The 19,454-nt window shown below is 38.9% G+C and overlaps 2 protein-coding genes across 3 annotated transcripts in view; both read left to right on the top strand.

Annotated features, from left to right (window-relative positions):
• s100p (S100 calcium binding protein P) overlaps positions 1 to 11,219 on the top strand; it is a 16,525-nt gene extending 5,306 nt beyond the window's left edge. The window contains exons 1-5 of one of the 2 annotated variants that reach the window (XM_023429234.2): positions 1,719 to 2,195; positions 5,932 to 6,039; positions 7,348 to 7,518; positions 7,631 to 7,826; positions 8,850 to 11,219. In XM_023429234.2, the coding sequence (XP_023285002.1) occupies positions 2,095 to 2,195; positions 5,932 to 6,039; positions 7,348 to 7,518; positions 7,631 to 7,826; positions 8,850 to 9,134 (861 nt within the window). In that variant the 5' untranslated portion in view covers positions 1,719 to 2,094 and the 3' untranslated portion in view covers positions 9,135 to 11,219. Of the gene's footprint in view, positions 1 to 1,718; positions 2,196 to 5,931; positions 6,040 to 7,347; positions 7,519 to 7,630; positions 7,827 to 8,849 lie in introns of those variants that run through there. The other variant, XM_023429235.2, reaches the window with a different exon arrangement.
• A 126-nt stretch (positions 11,220 to 11,345) lies between these two features.
• LOC111671975 (meprin A subunit beta-like) overlaps positions 11,346 to 19,454 on the top strand; it is an 11,625-nt gene continuing 3,516 nt past the window's right edge. Inside the window, exons 1-10 of the mRNA XM_023429231.2 lie at positions 11,346 to 11,817; positions 11,980 to 12,007; positions 12,372 to 12,422; positions 12,508 to 12,551; positions 13,306 to 13,384; positions 13,492 to 13,609; positions 14,273 to 14,451; positions 14,650 to 14,868; positions 16,901 to 17,050; positions 19,146 to 19,361. Of these exons, the coding sequence (XP_023284999.1) occupies positions 11,776 to 11,817; positions 11,980 to 12,007; positions 12,372 to 12,422; positions 12,508 to 12,551; positions 13,306 to 13,384; positions 13,492 to 13,609; positions 14,273 to 14,451; positions 14,650 to 14,868; positions 16,901 to 17,050; positions 19,146 to 19,361 (1,126 nt within the window). The 5' untranslated portion in view covers positions 11,346 to 11,775. The remainder of the gene's footprint in view (positions 11,818 to 11,979; positions 12,008 to 12,371; positions 12,423 to 12,507; positions 12,552 to 13,305; positions 13,385 to 13,491; positions 13,610 to 14,272; positions 14,452 to 14,649; positions 14,869 to 16,900; positions 17,051 to 19,145; positions 19,362 to 19,454) is intronic.

Genomic DNA, 19,454 nt, shown 5'->3' with positions numbered 1-19,454 from the left:
GCATGCCTGTGTGTCTGTGAGTCCTCCAACCCTGCCATAGAGAATGGCAGCACCCGTGCCGTCACCATGCCACCTGACGGTCGCGCCTTCCAGGAAAGCCGTGAGGTTTACGTGTCAAAGAGAGACAAGTGGCTCATGAACCATTTGAGATGAATCCAGCATGTGTGTGTGTGTTTGTTGTGGTGTAGTATGTGGCTGTTGATGTCTAAGGATGCAGGGAGGACAGTTTGCAGTATGTACAGAATGCACAAGCATGTGAACATAGCGTAGAATGTATGAACACATCAGAAAATATTCCCCCTGTGGTTTTAATGACACAAGACACACTGCCAACTTTTTAACAGTTGTAAGAAAGGTGGATAAATAACGCAACAGCACATAATACTGCCACCTGATAGGCCTGCTATGAAACACTTGTACACAATCTTATTGTATAATAGTTGCTACATCTGAAGACTTGCTAAACATACATTTACTTTGAATTATTGCTTTTCTTTTTTACTGTTTTGCATGACTTGCATCACTCTACATACTTCTCTTTTACCCAGTATTACTTAGAGATTGAAAGCACCACACTCGCGTACACACACACACATAGACAAAGCTATGATTTCAGATATCTGTTGTATATTTGAAGGTCAAAGTGGGTGTCAGGCTGTTGCAACCACAGGATTGTGACATTAGACATAAGGCTGCGATGCAATCTGGATTCTGTCCCAACCACAGAAAAAAGTAGCAGAAGGATAAGATGATACTGACTGACTGAAACCATTGTATTGTTATAATTGCCAAATTTATTTGTCAGCTTGAAGTTGAGCAGATCACTGGCACTGACTGAGTGTATTACAATTCACCCACCACACCCTGTCACCTACCCACCACCCTAAAGGGAAAAGGCCCTGCTTTAATGCACCAGAATTTGAATTGTGTGTGGCTATTTGATGGATATAAGTCCAATATTCATATTTTTTTACTTCTAGTTTGGTCTCAGAAACACTTTCTGCAACCCAACATGTTAATTTTTAGTACAGTGCATCCCCTATGTAGCAAAGTAGAAAGTAAGGGTGTGGAAATGAGAGAGGTGGATGGCTGCGTAGGGGAAATTACCTTCTACAGTGTTGTATTTGCCGAGCCACAGACAAATCTTAATCATAATATATTAGCTTTAACCATGAGTTTTCCATAACCTTAATGGCAGTAGGGTTGGGTGTCCACTCCTTAAAAATCAGATCTGCCTCTTTAGCTGCTGGATGTTCTCTTTCTATCTCCTTCAGATAATTGACAAACTTGTTCATCTGCCATTTGGTGCTGAGCAAGTAATACACTGTATATTTGGTTTATTGTGGGCAATTCAAAGCATCACTTTCTCCAAATCTGTGTCTTTGGACTTCATGCAAACGCTGCACAAAGAAGGTGACAGTGAGGTGACAGTGCTAACCGCCACGTGACAGCCCCAGATTGTTTAAATAGCATCAAGTTTAATTTAGCAGCTACTGTTTACCTAGGTTTGGTCAGTAGTGTGTGAGGAGGAAAAGACAGAGGCTTTTCATACTGAATGGAGATGTTGGTGTTATCGGAGCATTTATATTGTCATGGTTATCCCCAGACCACACCCACACAACCCATCCACTGCCCACATTCACACTGACAGATGCTGATGAGGCTGACGTAAACTCAGTTACACTGCTGTTATAGAGACCTGACACCTAAGACAGAGCAGCAGCCAAAAGCACAGCCATCAGGCTTCTTTCACCCTCAGCCACAAAGACTTGTGGATTATAATTGGAGAACAGCTCCAGATGATGGATCATTATTGACCGCTTCCTGTTTTTTCTCAGTTTTCACTGGTCTGCTTTCCGCTAAGCAGAATCCAGAGGATTTTATCCTGAGTAACTTCCATTATTCCCTGGCAACATTTTGAAACTAGTGTTGCAGTTGTTTTTATTTCTTTTTCCTTTTCCTCTGAAGTGTTTACATAGCATCCTCAAAATTGGATGGTGGGTGAAACTTTGGAATAAAAAATTCTCTCGAGCAGCAGTTCTTCTAAGTAACTTAAATGGAAGTACTAGTTTGGGTAAAGGTTAACATGAGCCCATGGATGGAAGCGGAAGTTTTATACAAGTTGCCATGATAGGGGACAACTGCTCCGACAGTACGACCATTGACTTTTGTCCAACAACTCAGTCAGAAATCAGGTGAGCTCCATTTCATCATCACTACTTATGTCAGACTTACAAAGTTTATGCTACGCATTTGTAAAATAGGATGTGGTTGCCGGGATACACTTAATTTTGTATCATTGCCAATTCACATATGACTGAGTTGAGCTGTGACTAATGAATCTTTTGACTGTACTCACTGTCTTCCTTCACTGCAGTATTAAATTGACCAAATGTCCATTATAACATTCATTTGTTGTTGGTCCTCTGTACAGTACACTACATTAAACAAGACATGACTGTATCAAGCTTGTGTCCTGCTTTTGCATCAATACAGCCAAATAAAATAATACTGTTATGTATCTATTTAATAAGAGTGATATACTTAACATGAATCAGTAATATTTATTTCTAATCAAGACATTCAAGAGTGTCCAGATTCATAGTTAGTCAGTTATGGTAATAAGTCACATCTGACAATGCTTTTGTATATAAATTGAGAAAACCTTTAATAAAATTGGACATAAAATAAATTAAAATAAAAAATGTTCATCAGAGAAAAAGTAGCATAACTTGTGAAGCAAAATCATGTTTTTATGCCATCTTGTTTTTAACCTTGTGACCCTTGTGATTCACGTTGTGGGCCTTGACCCCCCCGCCTTGAATCTTAATTATTCACTTTCAGTCCCTACACTAATCATCTCATCCCCAGTGTACATTTAAGTGAACCTGCACTGTCACTAAGCTGCAGCTAAGATCTCTGCGAGGCCTTCCTGAAAACAACCAAGCAGACAGCATACATATATAGGGATAAGCAAATATTGACTCGGGCACCCATCAGGTGGTCCATTATTCATGGCCTTTTACTTTTATAGACTGAGCATGTCTGTGTGTGAAAGTGTGTGTACTGAAGCATGTCTTACTCAATATTTATTCCTGACATGTTGACTGCTCCTGCTTTAGTAGCCAGGTGACAACAGCTTCCTGATGTTTTGGTCTGCTGTTTGTCCTTGTTCATGTTTAACCCCATATCAACTTCCATTTCCAGACTCTGTGAAAAACATGGATGGTCTTGTCTGAAATGTGAAAACTTACTGAGCTGCTAAGTTATTGAAAGTTTTAGTCAGCTTCTAATAATTGATATATATTGATTAATATTGATTAGGGTGTTGAAGGTCTTTCAGATGTTATTGGTTTATTGAGTGTGAATTTAGTATGTTGGAGAGGAGAGGTAAACAGTGGTGGTATATGTTTCCCCTTAACTAAAAGAAATAATAGTAGTGATAAATATTAATAATAATACGTAAAATGAACGCTGTCATATTAAAAGCTGCCAACTATAATGAGACACTGATCTCACCTGTCAGGTTCATATAGAGTAATATGCTAAGAGGATGATGGGTCCACAAAATGCAGGACTTTAATTTAAGAGACCACTGTTCATTTCTCTTGTGAAACTTTATTTCATCCATAGCTGTTCCACACCCTTAACGGCATGGTTATTATTGTAACCACGACGACGAAGGTCCTCTAACCTTAAGGAAGTGTTTATTTTAACCCAAAGCACAGTCTTTTCCTAAACCTAACCAAGTCGTCTTTGTGCCTAAACCTAAGCACATCGAGGATTTGAGATATTGTGTTTGGCATTTGAATAACTACAACCAAACGAGACAACTAACCAATCATACTGTGGCAACCACAAATTTGCAAAGAATTTTTAAATGTATTTCTTTTAATACAGAATTTAAACTAAAGGCAAAGGTGATTTCTTCCAGCCAGTTACATTTACAATAGTTCAGCTGCAGTGCATTAGCAGTAAGTGAATTTGACACGTCAACCAGCACACCTTAAATGACTGCATTCTACCCAACGGTGCATTATCCAATTAGCAGTTACTGTACCAATATAATAATATAATATATAATGTAATAATAATAATATATCACAGCGCTTAGAGTTTTACACATTCTACTGAATCACCTTAGTAAAAGGTTTCCGTCGTTTTTTGCATAGACACTGATGCTGCAGCTACATCCACCTGCATCCATTGTCCTTTGAGTCTGTCTTTCTAACATCTTTAAGGTCATAGTATTGTCATAGTATTGTTTGGAAGTTACAAGGAGAAGTAACAAGACAGCGTGTCTAATTTCCGCTGTCCAGGCTTAAAGACACAGATGTAAAAACATTTTGAACAAAACACAGTGCTGGAGTTGGCATTATACTGTGTGATGTTAGTTCCTCTAACATCCAGTGTTAGATCCAGTGACGTTGTTGTTTGACCTTCACGATGGCAGCTTTTATCGGAGATCATTTTCCATTTGTGCAGGAGCTCTTAAACTGTGAAGGCATGACAGTTATGTGTTTCCACATACCACTCCATGGGTGTGTAGCACTGGAGTTTTTCCGCTAGTTTACCAAGATAACTCTCTTTAGACAAATATAACCCTCAAAGACACACATGAAGACCTGTGTGGGCATGCAGTCAGTCAACACACTCACACATCACACATAAATCAAACCAACACATGTCAGGAAATGTCAGCCCCGCACTTATTTTAGGTTACATGTTTTTCCACACAAACAGGAAGACATGCAGGCAGATTGATATGCTGTCACATTACAGATATTTGATAGTTACTCTGGACTGGTTTAATTAAACCTCAATAGGCATAAAACACAATGACCTAAAAACAGTCAACCAAGGAAGCCAAGCCAAGGAATTACATTCATGTTGAATAAATCTGCACCTCACGATTTATGTTCACTGCCAACACAACAAGCAGTGTGACCTTCATAGCGAGCGAGGAAGACAGTGGGGATGTGGAGGTCAGGGTGGTGGATGGGTGTATACTAGTAGCGTGTCAGACTTTGATGTAAGAGACTGGAGTTTGTGTTCCTGCCTGCAATTAAAGTTTGCTTAACCTTATTTACAATGTCTTACTGTTTCAGGTGCCATAACCATACTTTAATCTTAACTTATTTTTTCATAACCACAACTTTTTTCTAACCTTAATTACACTATAGTTGCCGTGTAAAGGTATTGGAGAAATTGAGAATTTTAAAAAATGTCAACAATGAAAGTCATTGCAGCCGTTATTGCAGTGGTCTGTTTTCCTCACTACCCTACCCCACTACAGTTACAGCTCACGTGTAGAAGACTCGTGGAATTTAAAGGAGACCCTTTGACATTAGTGTTTAAAAAACAGTGAGTAAACTACACCAGCAGTTTACAACACATGTACAAAGGACTGAGCTGACGACACTCAAGAGTGAGTGCTGGACTCTTATTGATGACTGATGAAAGAAACCTGTTAAGCCTGCGTCATAATTTATTACGAGGCATGCTGGATCAGGCCAGTGTTGACACATGAACGTACATCTTGACAACCAGCTGGGGTTGTTTTCACCTCTTTGATGTTACCTGCAGTCTGTTCACTCCTGTGCAACTGATATATTCAGCATTACTGTGTTAGAAAATGCACTTTAGACCAGTTTAGTCACTGATATTTTTTAGATATATTGTTGACAGGAAACATGCTTTTCAACTCATTTTGTCATGAGAAAATCGGTGTAGAATTATGTTGAAATTGTAATCTGTGCCCTCAATTCTTGATCAGAGCATAGAGTTTAAATGTGAACTACACATGTACAGCAGAGTTGTTATAGCCTGCATCACCTCTGGACTGTTTCTCCTGGACCATCAGGACAACCGAGGTCAGGTCCTGCATAAGGTCTGTAGGTTTTTGTCTCACAGTATCTGTATGTTTCATAGGTGGGTCAACACCTCCGGCAGCTACAGTGGACTACAGTTCCCACATGCCTCAGATAAGATGTTTCTATGGGCAGGAAGTAAAGCAACGGATGGAAGAAGTGACCGCAGGTAATGAATCCTGTCTCACGTGTGTTTGCTTTAATGTCAATGCAGAAATATGTTTGAACTAGTAAAATCTAAATTTTCTTAGGAGGCGTGTTGGATTTAAATGTGTGAACATGTTAAAATGTCTTTAAATGTTGAATGAGGAGTTGCAGTTTAAGTTGAATCACTTAAAGGAGTTGAAGTGTAAGCACCAACAAGAGCTGAAATGTTTTTTGAAGTGTACTTGAAATGTAATTTTAATTTCAAGGGTAAGCCCTGTAGGTAGGTGAAATGCCAGTTTGAATGTATGATTGAAAGTCATAGATCTATTATTTGAAAAGTAAAGCACTGAAAGCAGTTAAGGTGTAGGCAAGTAGCTGAAGCGTCATTTTAAGATAAAGCGATGAAGCAGTTAAACTGTAAATGATTAAATAATTATAATTTATGTTGAAGTTTAAGTGTTAGAGAGACTTTAAGTGTGTGCACTGTAAATAATTGAAGTGTCAGTTGGTATGTAACCGGTGACAGCAGCTGAAATGTCAGTTGGAGTGTTTGAGCTGTAAGTTGAAGGGTAGAAATGAGCTGAAAGGTCAGTCGATGGGCAGAGGCTGAAAGCAGTTAAACTGTCAGCTGAAGGGTAAGAGAGGACTCACAGTTAAATTAACAGTTGAGGTGTGGTGATGAAAGCAGATGGAGATGAGCTGAAGTGCCAGAGATACAGTATTCAAAGTATAAATAGTGAAAGTGTCAGTGAATTCAAGTCAGTGCATCAAGTCATGCATAAAATATAAATTATATAGTGTATTAATTAAAAATAACAGGGTTTGCAGATGTGACTTAAAAAGAAGACAAAGGGTTTACCCACCTGAACTCATGTTGATTATTCTGAAGCCCAGGGATACATTCACATGTAGTCTTCAGCCTCATAGGAACTTGAGTATCTGATAAGGAAGTTAAAGATTCTGTAAGGTGTCTGGGAAGCAGACAGGTACTGAAGACGCGTTAAAAGATTATAAAGTTACCGGTAGACTGCAGAAATCATGCATATGCATTATGTCAAATACTTGACATGTTTTAACCCAAAACCTTATGTAATTTAATAAAAATAGACTGAGCTGCTACTCTCTGCTCACTGTTCCACGAGCCCTATAGAGTACTCAACTGCTGCAAAATTAGCTAATCCAATGTTAAACACAAGAGGCAGGTGTTACAGTGGTAGACGTAGTTCAAGGAAACTACAAAGTTTGTCACCTTACCCCGAAGCCTGACAAGGACAGGTGTCAAATTGAGAGGAAACTGTCAAGGCGCAGCTTCGATGCTAACCTTTTCCAGATCCATCTACCAGAAGATTCGTGAGTATGAAGTGCTGGACAAGAGGAAGACAGTGACGGCTCTGAGAGCAGGAGAGGACAGAGCCATATTGTTGGGCCTCAGCATGGTCTTCTTCTCTGTCATGATGTACTTTGTCCTGGGAATCACCATACTGCGCTCCTACTCTGACAGGTGAAAACACTTTCAGTTTACAAAATAACAAATGCATGCTCAGTTTTAGCCACAATGCCAAGATATGATCCCCGCATCGAGTGGAAATCACCGCTGCCACCTTTTTCCACAGTGTGTGGACAGATGAGACTAGCTGCACTATTGTGAACTCGACCATCATGTGGGATGTAAACTGTTCGTACAGCTGTGGAGCAGAGTGCTGGAGGAGTTCCCGTTACCCCTGTCTCCAGGTGTATGTCAGCCTCAACTCGTCAGGGAAAGTGGTGCGACTGCTGCACAATGAGGAGACGCAAGACAGCAACCCTGAGGTACTCGGTAACTGATAATGCTGCTGCCGCCTAAAACGTTTACCAGTTTCAATTATGTGTGTTTATTTTTTTTACTCGAGTTTTACAAATTCGTGATTGCCTGTTTGTGAGTTCTCCTTGTAAATATCAGTATCAGTATTACAGATTGTTTTTCATGCTCTTTAAATAGGCTTATTGTATTCTTGGAGTCAAGCAAAGTTAATGCCCCGCCCATCCACACAGGTGTTTTCACTTTGCCTAATTAGATTCTTTCTCAGGACTGTGTGTGTATATGAAGAGAATCTGCCTGACAGATCTCATCCATTGCTGACTTTATGTCTTGCTATGGCAAGAAAAGCATCAGTGTTATTAATAGTATTAAGAATGGCTCTATTCTATTTAATTGTCCCAGGAAGTCATGGCATAAACTCTCAGGTTAGGTACTTTGCAGCACCAACTTACTTCTTTATTCACATCATTATCAGTAAAGAGTTTGACAGTTGATGACATCCACCTGCAACCTGAACAGATCTAATTAATCAGAATAAGTGGAAACAAACAAATACAGGTTTTTTATATTAAAAAAATAAATTCTTGTAATTTATGGAGACGACAGCAGGACTATGCAGAACTTACTACTATTAGGATAATGGCAAATTATTTCATAGTGGTAATGATACTTCTCTTTTACTTTATTCACTGTTGGATTAAACTGTTTGAAAATCTGTTCGTATTGTAGTAATTTAGTGACTAAGCAGAGTCATTTGTTTCTCGTCTTAATTTATTCTAAACTTTTAATCTGCAAATAAAATTTTGTTATTCTATATATATGTTTATATATTGGAAAATGACCAAACCAACAGGAATATATATATAGTATTTTGAACTCTGTGCTCAATGAGTGAAAGGCCAAAACACTTCCGGATCCTAAATACATGTAGATTACCACAAGACCAGACACCTCTGTAATAACAGAGCGATCTCTTAGAGAAAAAACTAAACTTTAAGTTTCACTCAATTTTCTCTTTTTTCCCTCTGCCTCAGTGCTTCTACATCCCAAAGTGCCGTAAGGACTATGCAGCCACACACGCCATAGTTCAGAACATTTCTGAGCGTCTGCGGTCTCAGCACACAGTTCAGTGTTTCATGGACCCTACCGACAGGATGGACAGTGCCATTTTGACTCCGATCTACGGTCGGGTCGCAGTCTTCCACTCCCTGTTCTGGCCGACCTGCACCTTGATTGGAGGAACCCTCATCATCGCCATGGTGAAGCTGACCCAGTACCTGTCCATCATGTGTGAGCGACTGAGCCGTATCAAGAGGTGAAGGGCAGAAAGGCTGCAAGTTCAGATGGGTGTTCCATGTGTTACATAGACATGGGGACAACTGAAGCAGCTTCATGAGGCCAGATGTGCTCTGTCTGTGACAGCAGGAATTCTGGGATTCAAGGAAAGTAACGGTGACAATCTAACAGCAGCTAGAATGAACACTAAATATTTTTCAGACAGTGCTGAAGATAAAGGGATGCTGGTTTGCAGTTTGACACTAGTGGGACCAGCTAGTGGTTGAAGCTCAGTAACAATCTTTGAATGATAAGTCACATTGTGGTTGTTGGCCAGTCTTTAATTTTGTTAGATGTATGCAAATGTGACATTGTGTCACAACACAATGTGTGTTTTTGGAGCTATTCTGCATCTGCTTGCTGTTCAGCCTTTCGGGAAGAACGCTTACTCGCTTTCTTTTACATTGTGTCCAGTGTCCATTAAATATGAACCTATAGCCAGTTAGCTTAGCTTAGCACATTAGTTAACACATTATACGTTGTTTAGTCAAGGCAAACTGTTTCCACCTGAATTTGCTTCTTCTAACATACAGATTTGAACTGTATGTATTAAGTAACTCAGCAAGCAAGCAAATATATATCCAATTAGCTTTTAGTTTTTCACACCCAACAAATAGAACAAATTACAATTATTTAATATTTCTTAAATTAGACTGTTTTTATTGTTGTCAATCCTTCTCGATAGACTTGACAGTCGTTTATTTGTTTTTATTCCTGTGTACCATTCTTGCCAGACATGCCTGCTGGTTATTTGTTTTATTCGACTTATTCATTATCTAATTATTATTAGCAATGTGACTGTTGTTATCATATATTGTATATCACTCTAGCATGTGAATGTGATTTCAGGGCATTGCTGTAAAAGAGCTTAATGATAAGTCAATCCTCCCTGAATAACAATGGTGGATGAAATAGGTATTTTCCAAAATGTCAAACTGTTCCTTTAAAGACCTTCTTAAATTGTAACTTGGTACCAAAATGTGCATTTTAGACCATCTGGGTCCACAACAAGCCATGATTAAATGCTCTACTATATCTTTGTCATAGGATGAAAAAGATTTGCAGTTTAGGACCTATGTTAAAAAAGCCACTTTATTAGCCACTGTTCTAATGTTTGAAAGTCTGTACTCTGACACTGTGGACTGTGATTTAACTGAAATGAACACATTTATTTAATATCTGTGGAATTATTGTCTAAGTTGGGCCTATTTTGGCTGGAACAACCTCCCACCTGAGATTACACTGTCTGACTCTACTGAGGCCTTTAAATCCAAACTTAAAACTCATCTTTATGCCTTAACTTTCAGTTAGTGGCTTATTCTTTGATTACTTAAGGCCTGGTTCATGAGATTACTCCAAACTCTGATAACCAACGTATCAATCTAACCCTGACATCCTCCTCCCTGTCCTCTCTTTTTACTCAGGCTCACTGTGCTGGAGCATCAGCCAGACAGGGGGGTTCAAATCTCTCACAAACTCCCAATTTTATGGAGTACAAAAATCATTGGGGTTCTCTTCTCTCTTATCTTTGCCTTCTGAGTTTTACAGAGGATTTTTTTTGCAATGAATTGGTGTCATAAATGATGTTTTTTCATTTCAAGTTGATTTGATACAATGTCTTCAAATTTGTTTTGCAGAATAAAGTTGGACCACTGCTTCTGAGAGAACTGAAGAACTTGAATTGTTCTTTAGTTCAAAAGAATCATAGTGGATAAGCAAACACGTAGCTATATAAACAGCTGAAATTATAAGGAAGGAAGGTTTTCTACTGAACATTATTCTGCTGAAGCTGTGGGGATAGCGGATGGGTTGGTGGCAGCCTGTCAGATACAGTACAGTACTCTGCACATGATTACAACTGCTTTAAACAGGAAATGGCCTGCCAAGAAGGAAACCAATACCAACCAAGTCTATTTCCTATGACTGAGTTTGATTAATTAGTCATTTTGGAGTTAAATGACATACAATATGTCAACAAAATATGTTTAGAGGAGTTGAAAATCGTCAGATAATACTTCCATTACAATAAAGACAAGATTTCAAATAAAATTTGCTTGGAAACAGCGTTACCATTTATTGTGGCATGAATCATTTAAAGTGAATGAATATTTGATGGGATGTGTGAAAAAGCAATTTTACTTTTAATGTTCACGTCAGTTAAATCTGTCAAAGATGAGTGTTTACAAAATCAATGTCATTACATTGTCAAAGCTGTTGAAACGTATGCCGAGACATTTATCAATATCGAATTTGTCACACCTTCGTCTGCTCATTCTCAAATGTCAGGACACTTAAGTGAAGAGAAAAATAATTCAAATGTCACCTGACAGCCCTGAAATATATTGTTAACTCAAGCACACTACAACGCAAAGCTCTTCACTTGTAATGAGCTAAAACTGTAAAGTTTGTCCATGCTCAGGCTTGGGTGGCCCTAGAGGAAGGAGCCATAGATAGGGGCTTAAGAAATGCTAATTGGATCATGTGAATGTTGCATGCATTGCTGCATTCTTCTGCTGTAAAAAAAACAACAAAAAAAAACAAACAAAGCCACAACTTCTCCGCAGACACTCGACGAGGTAGAACCAACACTCATCTGCTACTGCGTGTGTGTGTGCAGCTAGAGCCATGTCACTCAGGTTCCTGATCCTGCTCTTTGGTCTGGGTTTGGTATGTAAATATAATATAATCTATATTGCATTTTTGGTGCATAATATAGCCATTGTTTTAATGTTCTGTTGACAGGCAGGATGTCAGTTCATTTAGTCTCGCAATTAAATAATTCCCTCATTTTATTCTATGAACTATTGTGCTTTTGAATTTATTTTACAGACTGCAGCCAAGCTAACAGGAGAAACAGGTGAGTCGGATAAGATGATTTTTAGTCAGTGTTGGATTAAGTCTTTAGTCAATAGCAGCACTTCATTCTACACACTTCTGGTCTTTTAGCACTGAACTGACTAGTGTCCCACCTGAGCTCTCCATGCACCATTCATTTACAGTAGATTGTACATTCAAGACAACAAGAATTAAAAATTTCACTTTTTCCATTTAAAAGTAAGAATGCTGATGGCTGAAGGGCTATCAAGTTGAATTTAAGCATCTAAGACTAAACATGTTTTTAAAATGAATATATGATAAAATGTTAAATATGTCTCATGTCCACACATCTACATCATGACAGTAGTACTGTAATTTCATCATTACCGATTCTTCATTTGCAGAGACTGATGTTGATGAAGGCCATGACTGGGACATCTTCGACATCAATGAAGGTTTGAAAACTCTGTATTTATGTTTTGTTCTGTTTTGTCTTTGATTCTGAGGAGTTTAATTAACAAACATGATTTTCCTTTGCAGCGGCCGGGCTGGACCTGCTGGAGGGAGACATCGAACAGGATGAAGTAAGTTAGTGTGTGCACACACCATGGACTCTGATGCAAATCCTATTAAGTAATCTACATATTCAGGCCTGTGGGAATCTGGTATTTTGGGTCCATGATCGGATATTTTGAGCACAGAAAAAGATTTAATGCATCATTTTATATTTTGTAAAGAGTGCTTCCCTACTTCCTTAGTGGCAGATGATCCTATTGGAGACAAAACAGCCAATCAGAAATTACCTGCTCTAAAAAAATTCTAAAAATCATTTATTGCATGCAAAACATTTTTTTCTGTGTGAAGTGTCCAAAGTAGAGACACAAATATGACTACATATTAAACAGTATATGCAAGAAATAAAGTTGGGAAATATGAACAGTATTAATGTGATGATCGTCATATGGCTTTGCTATAAATGTGCAAAGATTTCTGCTCGCCTGTTAAAATAATTGGAATAATTAAAATGTACAGACACAATACATTGCCTATAATTTCAACATTAATACAACTTAACTTGTCTCAGGTCCCGTTTTGTAAAAAGCAAACAAACATATTTCTCAAGTATTATTGTTTTGAGTGATACTGAGGTTTTATAAAACTACAAGCTTAGATAGTGAGGATAACCCTTATTGTGTTGAAGGACAACTATTTTGCATCGCAATCAAGAAAGGCCAGCACTTTGCAAACACATATTGCCTAAGTGAGTCTGTTTAACTTTGTGCTGTTTCTCCTTCATCAGTCTCTCATTCTATATCTTGTTTTCTTCATTATCGTCAGACCTTCAGCAGAAACTCCATCATTGGTGATAAGTACCGCTGGCCAACAACCATTCCTTACTACCTGGAGGACAGTCTGGGTAAAACACTGTTATGGAAACCCACATTTACAGTACGTACCATGGATGGATGCATCCAATTATCACACTTCTTCATGTTCGTTTGTCCTACACTTTGCACCATGTAGAAATTAATGCAAAGGGAGTGATCCTGAAGGCGTTTGACCAGTACAGACTGAAGACCTGTATTGACTTCACACCATGGAAAGGAGAGAAGAACTACATCTCTGTGTACAAAGGCAGCGGGTGAGTCAAACTTTTAACTGCTCTGTGTTCAGTTTTTTGCTTAGTTCATGCTTGCTGGTTGTAAATGATGTCACAACATACATCCATGCATATAATGCTGCATTCAACAAATGTTTAAAGCTGCACTAGCTGATATTTTCATGTCCTAGTAACAGATTATTAGCCAGCTCATTGTTTTGATTTTTGCAGCCTACAACTTTGTTGTTTTTGTTCAGTCTCATCACTCTCATTAATCTTGTTTCCAGCAGCAACAGGCAGCTGCTTTCAGTGAAAAAAAACTCACAAACCCACAGTACACTAACTGCCCAGCACCAAACAAAAACCACTAGCAGGTGCTTACATTGGAGCTTTTAGCAGCTGAAGAGCCCAATCTTTTTCTCAGGAATTAGTGGAGACCAAAATAGAGCTAAAAGGATGTTGGTGTTGTCAGGTAGACATAAAGTCTTTAAGCCTGAAAATAATTTTGTTGTAACATTGACTTATATTGGTTAGCCAAACCTATAAAACAGCTGGAACAATAGAGAACTCAAAAAGACTTATCCACACCAACCAGCCCAACCAACCCCTGAGCTAACCTGTTTATACTTTACTATACTTATACATACTTTACTTTCGCTTTGACTATTTAAAGACAAACTTGCGTCCCGCTTCCCCTTTCTGCAGGTGCTCCTCCTCTGTAGGCAACCAGCGTGTGGGAAAGCAGCGGCTGTCCATTGGTAGTAACTGTGATCGTCTCGGAACTGTTGAGCACGAGTTCCTGCATGCTCTTGGATTCTGGCATGAGCAGTCCAGAGCTGACCGTGACGATTATGTCAACATCATGTGGGATCGCATTAAAACTGGTAACATTTATCCATAACACCTTGAATTACAGTACAGTGTATAGAAACTATGTTCTGCATTTTTCTCTTTATGTTAGCCTAATATATGAATACATTTAACTCAGTAGGATGGGCATTTGCAAAACACCTGTTGCTACATCCATATTTGTCAAAATCAAAAAAAGAGAGACTTCCTCATATTTTTTTTGCCTTTATCAGGTAAAAAACACAACTTTGAAAAACACAATGACAAAGAGTCCAGTGCTCTGGGCGTTCCCTATGACTACGGCTCTGTGATGCACTACAGTAAGAACGGCTTCAGCATTGGCTCTGAGCCCACCATCGTCACAAAGATCCCCCATTTCAAGGATGTGATTGGTCAGAGGATGGGGTTCAGTTCTAGTGACCTAACCAAACTCAACCGTCTCTACAACTGCAGTAAGTCATCTCATCTTGTCACTTTGTACATCAAACCATAAATAAGACAGGCTACCTTCATTGAAGAAACCATATAGATGTTTGACATATTGTGATGTAAATGTCAAAGTCTTATCAACCACTCAAATTGCTTTACATTAAAAGCCACATTTGGAGCACACTTAGTCATGCGTACTGGGTGAGCTGAGAATTGAACCACTGACCTTCCGATTAGTGCACGATGCCGTTACACCTACCATACAGTCAGTATATTGTAATCATATAGGAACACGGTAAAGTCAGCTTCAAGAGTTCAGTGACAGTTTGTTGCCGTTATATAATAGTACTGAACTGTTGGCTAACAGTTCCTGACTGCCAGCTAACAATTCCTTATTTTAGCAGATTAGAAAACATCCAGATAGTTTCTCTACTCCACACTTTATAAGTCATATTAAGTAAATTAAAGTGATTTTTCAAGCAGCAAAAACTGGCTAAATACTCTAACGATGTGTAAGGTGTCAAAGAAATACCTTGCTAAACTAGATAAACACTTTTGTGATGTTAGCTTCTTGGAGTAGCTAACACTGGATGATAAAAGCATGCAGTTGTAATATAATGTATAAACTGGAATAAACTGTCTGTGGTGACATGTTTGCTAACATTTTAATGAACGACTTGGTATGTAGATACATTAGCTAGCTGCATTACAATAACAAGCTGGTAATTGAAGAATGTCTTGAAAACTGCCCTCAGTGATTTGTTACAATATCTGTTAGTTAATTTGTTAGTGAAGTAGCGATACAGTTACAGCCCCATTTAGTTGCCATTACTTCTTGTTGTTGCTGTCAGAATAACTCTCAGTTCATGTGCAATCATTCTAACTGAGATCTAGACAAGCCGCTAGAAATTTAACGTTCATGAATTTAGCAAATCCGTGAGTGGTAGCACCCTGCAACAGACAGCAGTGCACATTGATTATGTATTATCCAGCTTTACCACGATATTGTTTTCACAGTATTACACAAATGGATAAAATCTGTTAACAAAATGTGAATTTGCCCTTAAAACATGAAGCAAACAATGAAGAAGCATGAAGAAGAAAACCAATGAAAACGGCCAAAATGTGATGAGATTTGAAACGTGTGGAAAGTATGCGTTACCAAACAGTATCACAGAAATTGATAAAATGTCAAAAACAGTTCATGAGAATGGTGGATCAAAAAGGGAAGGCATGAGGACGGACATGTTGAAAAAAAATCAAACTGAAAAAGACAAAAAAAGAAAAACAACAACACAAACAATGCCATTGTGTAAAATATATGTGATCTGCAGTAAATGGGCTAAATAAACCTGCACTGGAAGGGTCCTTTGGTTGTTTGAACTAAACTAAAATCACTAAACTAAATCACCTCATAAAATGATTTTTGTCCCATAATAACCTGGCAGAGTTACAAGGAAGGATCAGAGTGTATCTGGCACAAACTGATGCTAATATGTATTGATAATCTTGGGCAATAATCTTTAGCCTTTAGTAATACGCCCCAGGAAGCATAAATACCCTGGAGATGTGACAAATGCTAAGGCAATCATATATTTATTATTCAGCCATTCTTCATCCAGCAGCATGAGGAGAAAATAGCAACTGAACCATATTTTAATGAGTAAATTAACATTCCTCACACTAAGTCAAACAGGCTTCTATAGCATCTTATTCAGGTCCATTACTGGTTTGTTGTCAGTTTTCATTCCTCCTCTGAAGCTGCCATGTAAACTCAAGTAGCATCATGTCTCGCTGCCAGTTTTTAGCGATGTTTACTATATGATGTAACCATATTTACATGGTCACAGCTTTGCTAATTGCAATATCACCATTAATTATCAAACTGAGGGCAATCCATCATACATAGTTGCATAGTTGATCAAACGTGTCCTGATTAAAATCTCTTACATAAGAAGTTTCCATCAAAGCAACACACACACACACACACACACACACACACACACACACACACCTTGATGAAAGTGTTCGCTCTCAAATGTTCCCGCTCCACAGCCAAGTCATCTAGCTTTGTGGACAGCTGCGACTTCGAGGAGGAGAACATCTGTGGGATGATTCAGGGTCCTGGGAACGCAAAGTGGGAACAACGCAGATCTGTGAGAGGAGGGCCTCAGACTGACTTCACCAACATGGGGCAATGCAAAGGTGACCATCAGTCATGGCATGCATGTCATCTTGCTAGTGGTTGAGAGGAACTAAATGCATTCACTTAAGTAATGAAGTATAATTTCAGATTCATATGTTGCTGTAACTATAGTTACTATAGTTGCTATAGTTACCCGATAACAGTATAAAAGGATCCATTCATAACAAGTTCATAACGAGTAGGGTGATCATCTTAATGTGGTACATTTTTAGAGATGACATTACCCAAAGGTATATGAAACAGTTCCACCTTGACCAAGTTGCTACATATAAAGGCTTACATGTAAAAATATCAATAATGATGGCAGAGCAATGTAACATATGTCATAAAATAATAGTATAAAAGGAGGCATTCATAACAACCACTTTTACCTTTGATACTTGGGTGTGGTGGTTTTTCAGTTTCTTGGATCCAGTCAGGAGTGAAAAGTGGTTTTATTGAAATGAAGTAGGCTGGTGTGGGCTGGAGACTGGCAGAGGGGGGTTTGAAGGCATTGGCAGAGTTCGGCTGGTGGTGTGGCTGGAGGATCCTCTGGTGAGATGGTGTGGCAGGCAGAGACTGGCTGGAGCTGGTTGTAGAGCACATGAGAGTACATGAAGCAAAACCCCTTCAGAGAGCTATAACTGAGTACAATGAAATCTTTCAAAGGCGGAAAGGTGGCCAAGAGCTGCCCACCGCATGGTAGAATGAACAGTCTGGGGATGAGTGAAGAGTCAGCCGAGGTATTTGAACTGCAGGCTTGATGAAGTGATGAGTCGCAGGTGTGGAGATGAGCCAGGAGCCAGGAGAGGGAAGCCACGCCCACACACAAACACAGAAACACAACAGGGGGAGAACACAAAAACACAAGGGAGAGAGAAAACCACAGAGATTCTGCAGGGCTGTGACATTGAGAATATTTTATTGATAATGCATTTGTAGTTTTCTATAAATGTACATTTATGTTTGGGGTGCTGGAGACTACGGGTCCTTCAGAAAGCTCTGAAAACATGTTTTATGAGCTTGATACTAAATCATTTTCCCCAGTTCTATGAGAATTGCTTATAAATGTGATATTGAACTGATGACATGTGCCAGAAATCCACTGCTGAAACTGACCCATTTCTCAGTAAGTATTTAAACACACACACACACACACACACACACACACACATAAAGCAGAAGGGGCCTCAGAAAACACTAGCAGACAGAGAGGTAGACACAGTGTATAGCTGTTTAGAACTACTGCTTGAATAACACATACATTACACATCTTTATGTGGTCATAAATATTATTGCTTCTCCTCTTATCTTATTAGGTACCTGATCTTAGGTACCTGACCTTGCTGTTGTGTATCTGAAAAACAAAAGTAGCTGAGGTGATTTACAACAGTAACCTTTACAAAGTACACGCTGGGTTTGAGTTTAATGCTTCAATATGAACATGAAAGTGCTTTATCAATTACTTGATAGAGTTAGTAGGGATATGCTATCTATCTGCTGGATAAACAGCAGCCATCCTCACAAACTACCACTTCCGACCCACTGACAATATAAGTTCAGAAACTGAGCGTCATATATATGCCTCATATACATATACCGCACTAATCTTGCTTATGTTCCGCAATGTATTTTTGGTTAAACCTTTTTTTTTTATCTTTGTGTTTCTAGCCATCACATAGTACAGTGGTGTTCTGTCTATTACCTTACTTCCGTGCTGGCAAATAAACTTGGGACCCCTCTTCATTTCATTAGCAATTCAACAATTCTTTTTGAGGCATTCAACAATAACAGTACCAGGGATCTATCAAGAGATCAAACACATCAAACTCTGCTAAAGGCCTCTACAGGCTTGGTTTCTCATTATAATATGTAGCAAAACAGCATGAGGAATGTTGAAGTCCTCGCAGTACAAGCTCGCACACAGACGTGGGGATTTTCTTGAATGTGGAGATGATACTGGTATCATACAAGTCATCAAATGGAGAAATAAAACCTGGTGTGTGTCTGTATTTAGTATTTATTATTTACCAGTTATTTGACACTCACAGGTGATCATGCAGAACCAATATTACTGCGGCTTAATATCACCTGCTTTGTGGCTGTTCTGTCCAGGGAAAGGCTTCTTCATGCACTTCAGCACAGCTGTTGCTAAACGTGGTGACCGGGCGTTTCTGGAAAGTCGTTGGCTTTATCCCAAACCTGGAGCCCAGTGTCTGCAGTTCTTCCTCCATAACACCGGGGCAGCTGATGATGTTCTCAGTATCTGGGTGCGAGAGTATGACAAGGCCAGCCCCAAAGGGAAAATGAGCCTCTTCAAGAGCATTTCAGGTAATGTACGAATGATATATGTTTGTATGATGAATGATATATTGGTAGAAGGCTCTATGAGTAGCAACATTACAGCAGCAGATTATTTTATGA

This window comes from Seriola lalandi, unplaced genomic scaffold (genome assembly GCF_002814215.2).
Source record: "Seriola lalandi dorsalis isolate HSWRI2012SDOR001 ecotype SW California unplaced genomic scaffold, Sedor1 jcf7180002054890, whole genome shotgun sequence".
In the NCBI taxonomy this organism is placed as follows: domain Eukaryota; kingdom Metazoa; phylum Chordata; class Actinopteri; order Carangiformes; family Carangidae; genus Seriola; species Seriola lalandi.
The sequence above is the reverse complement of the archived record's forward strand: the minus strand, read 5'-3'. Positions and strand labels throughout refer to the sequence as shown.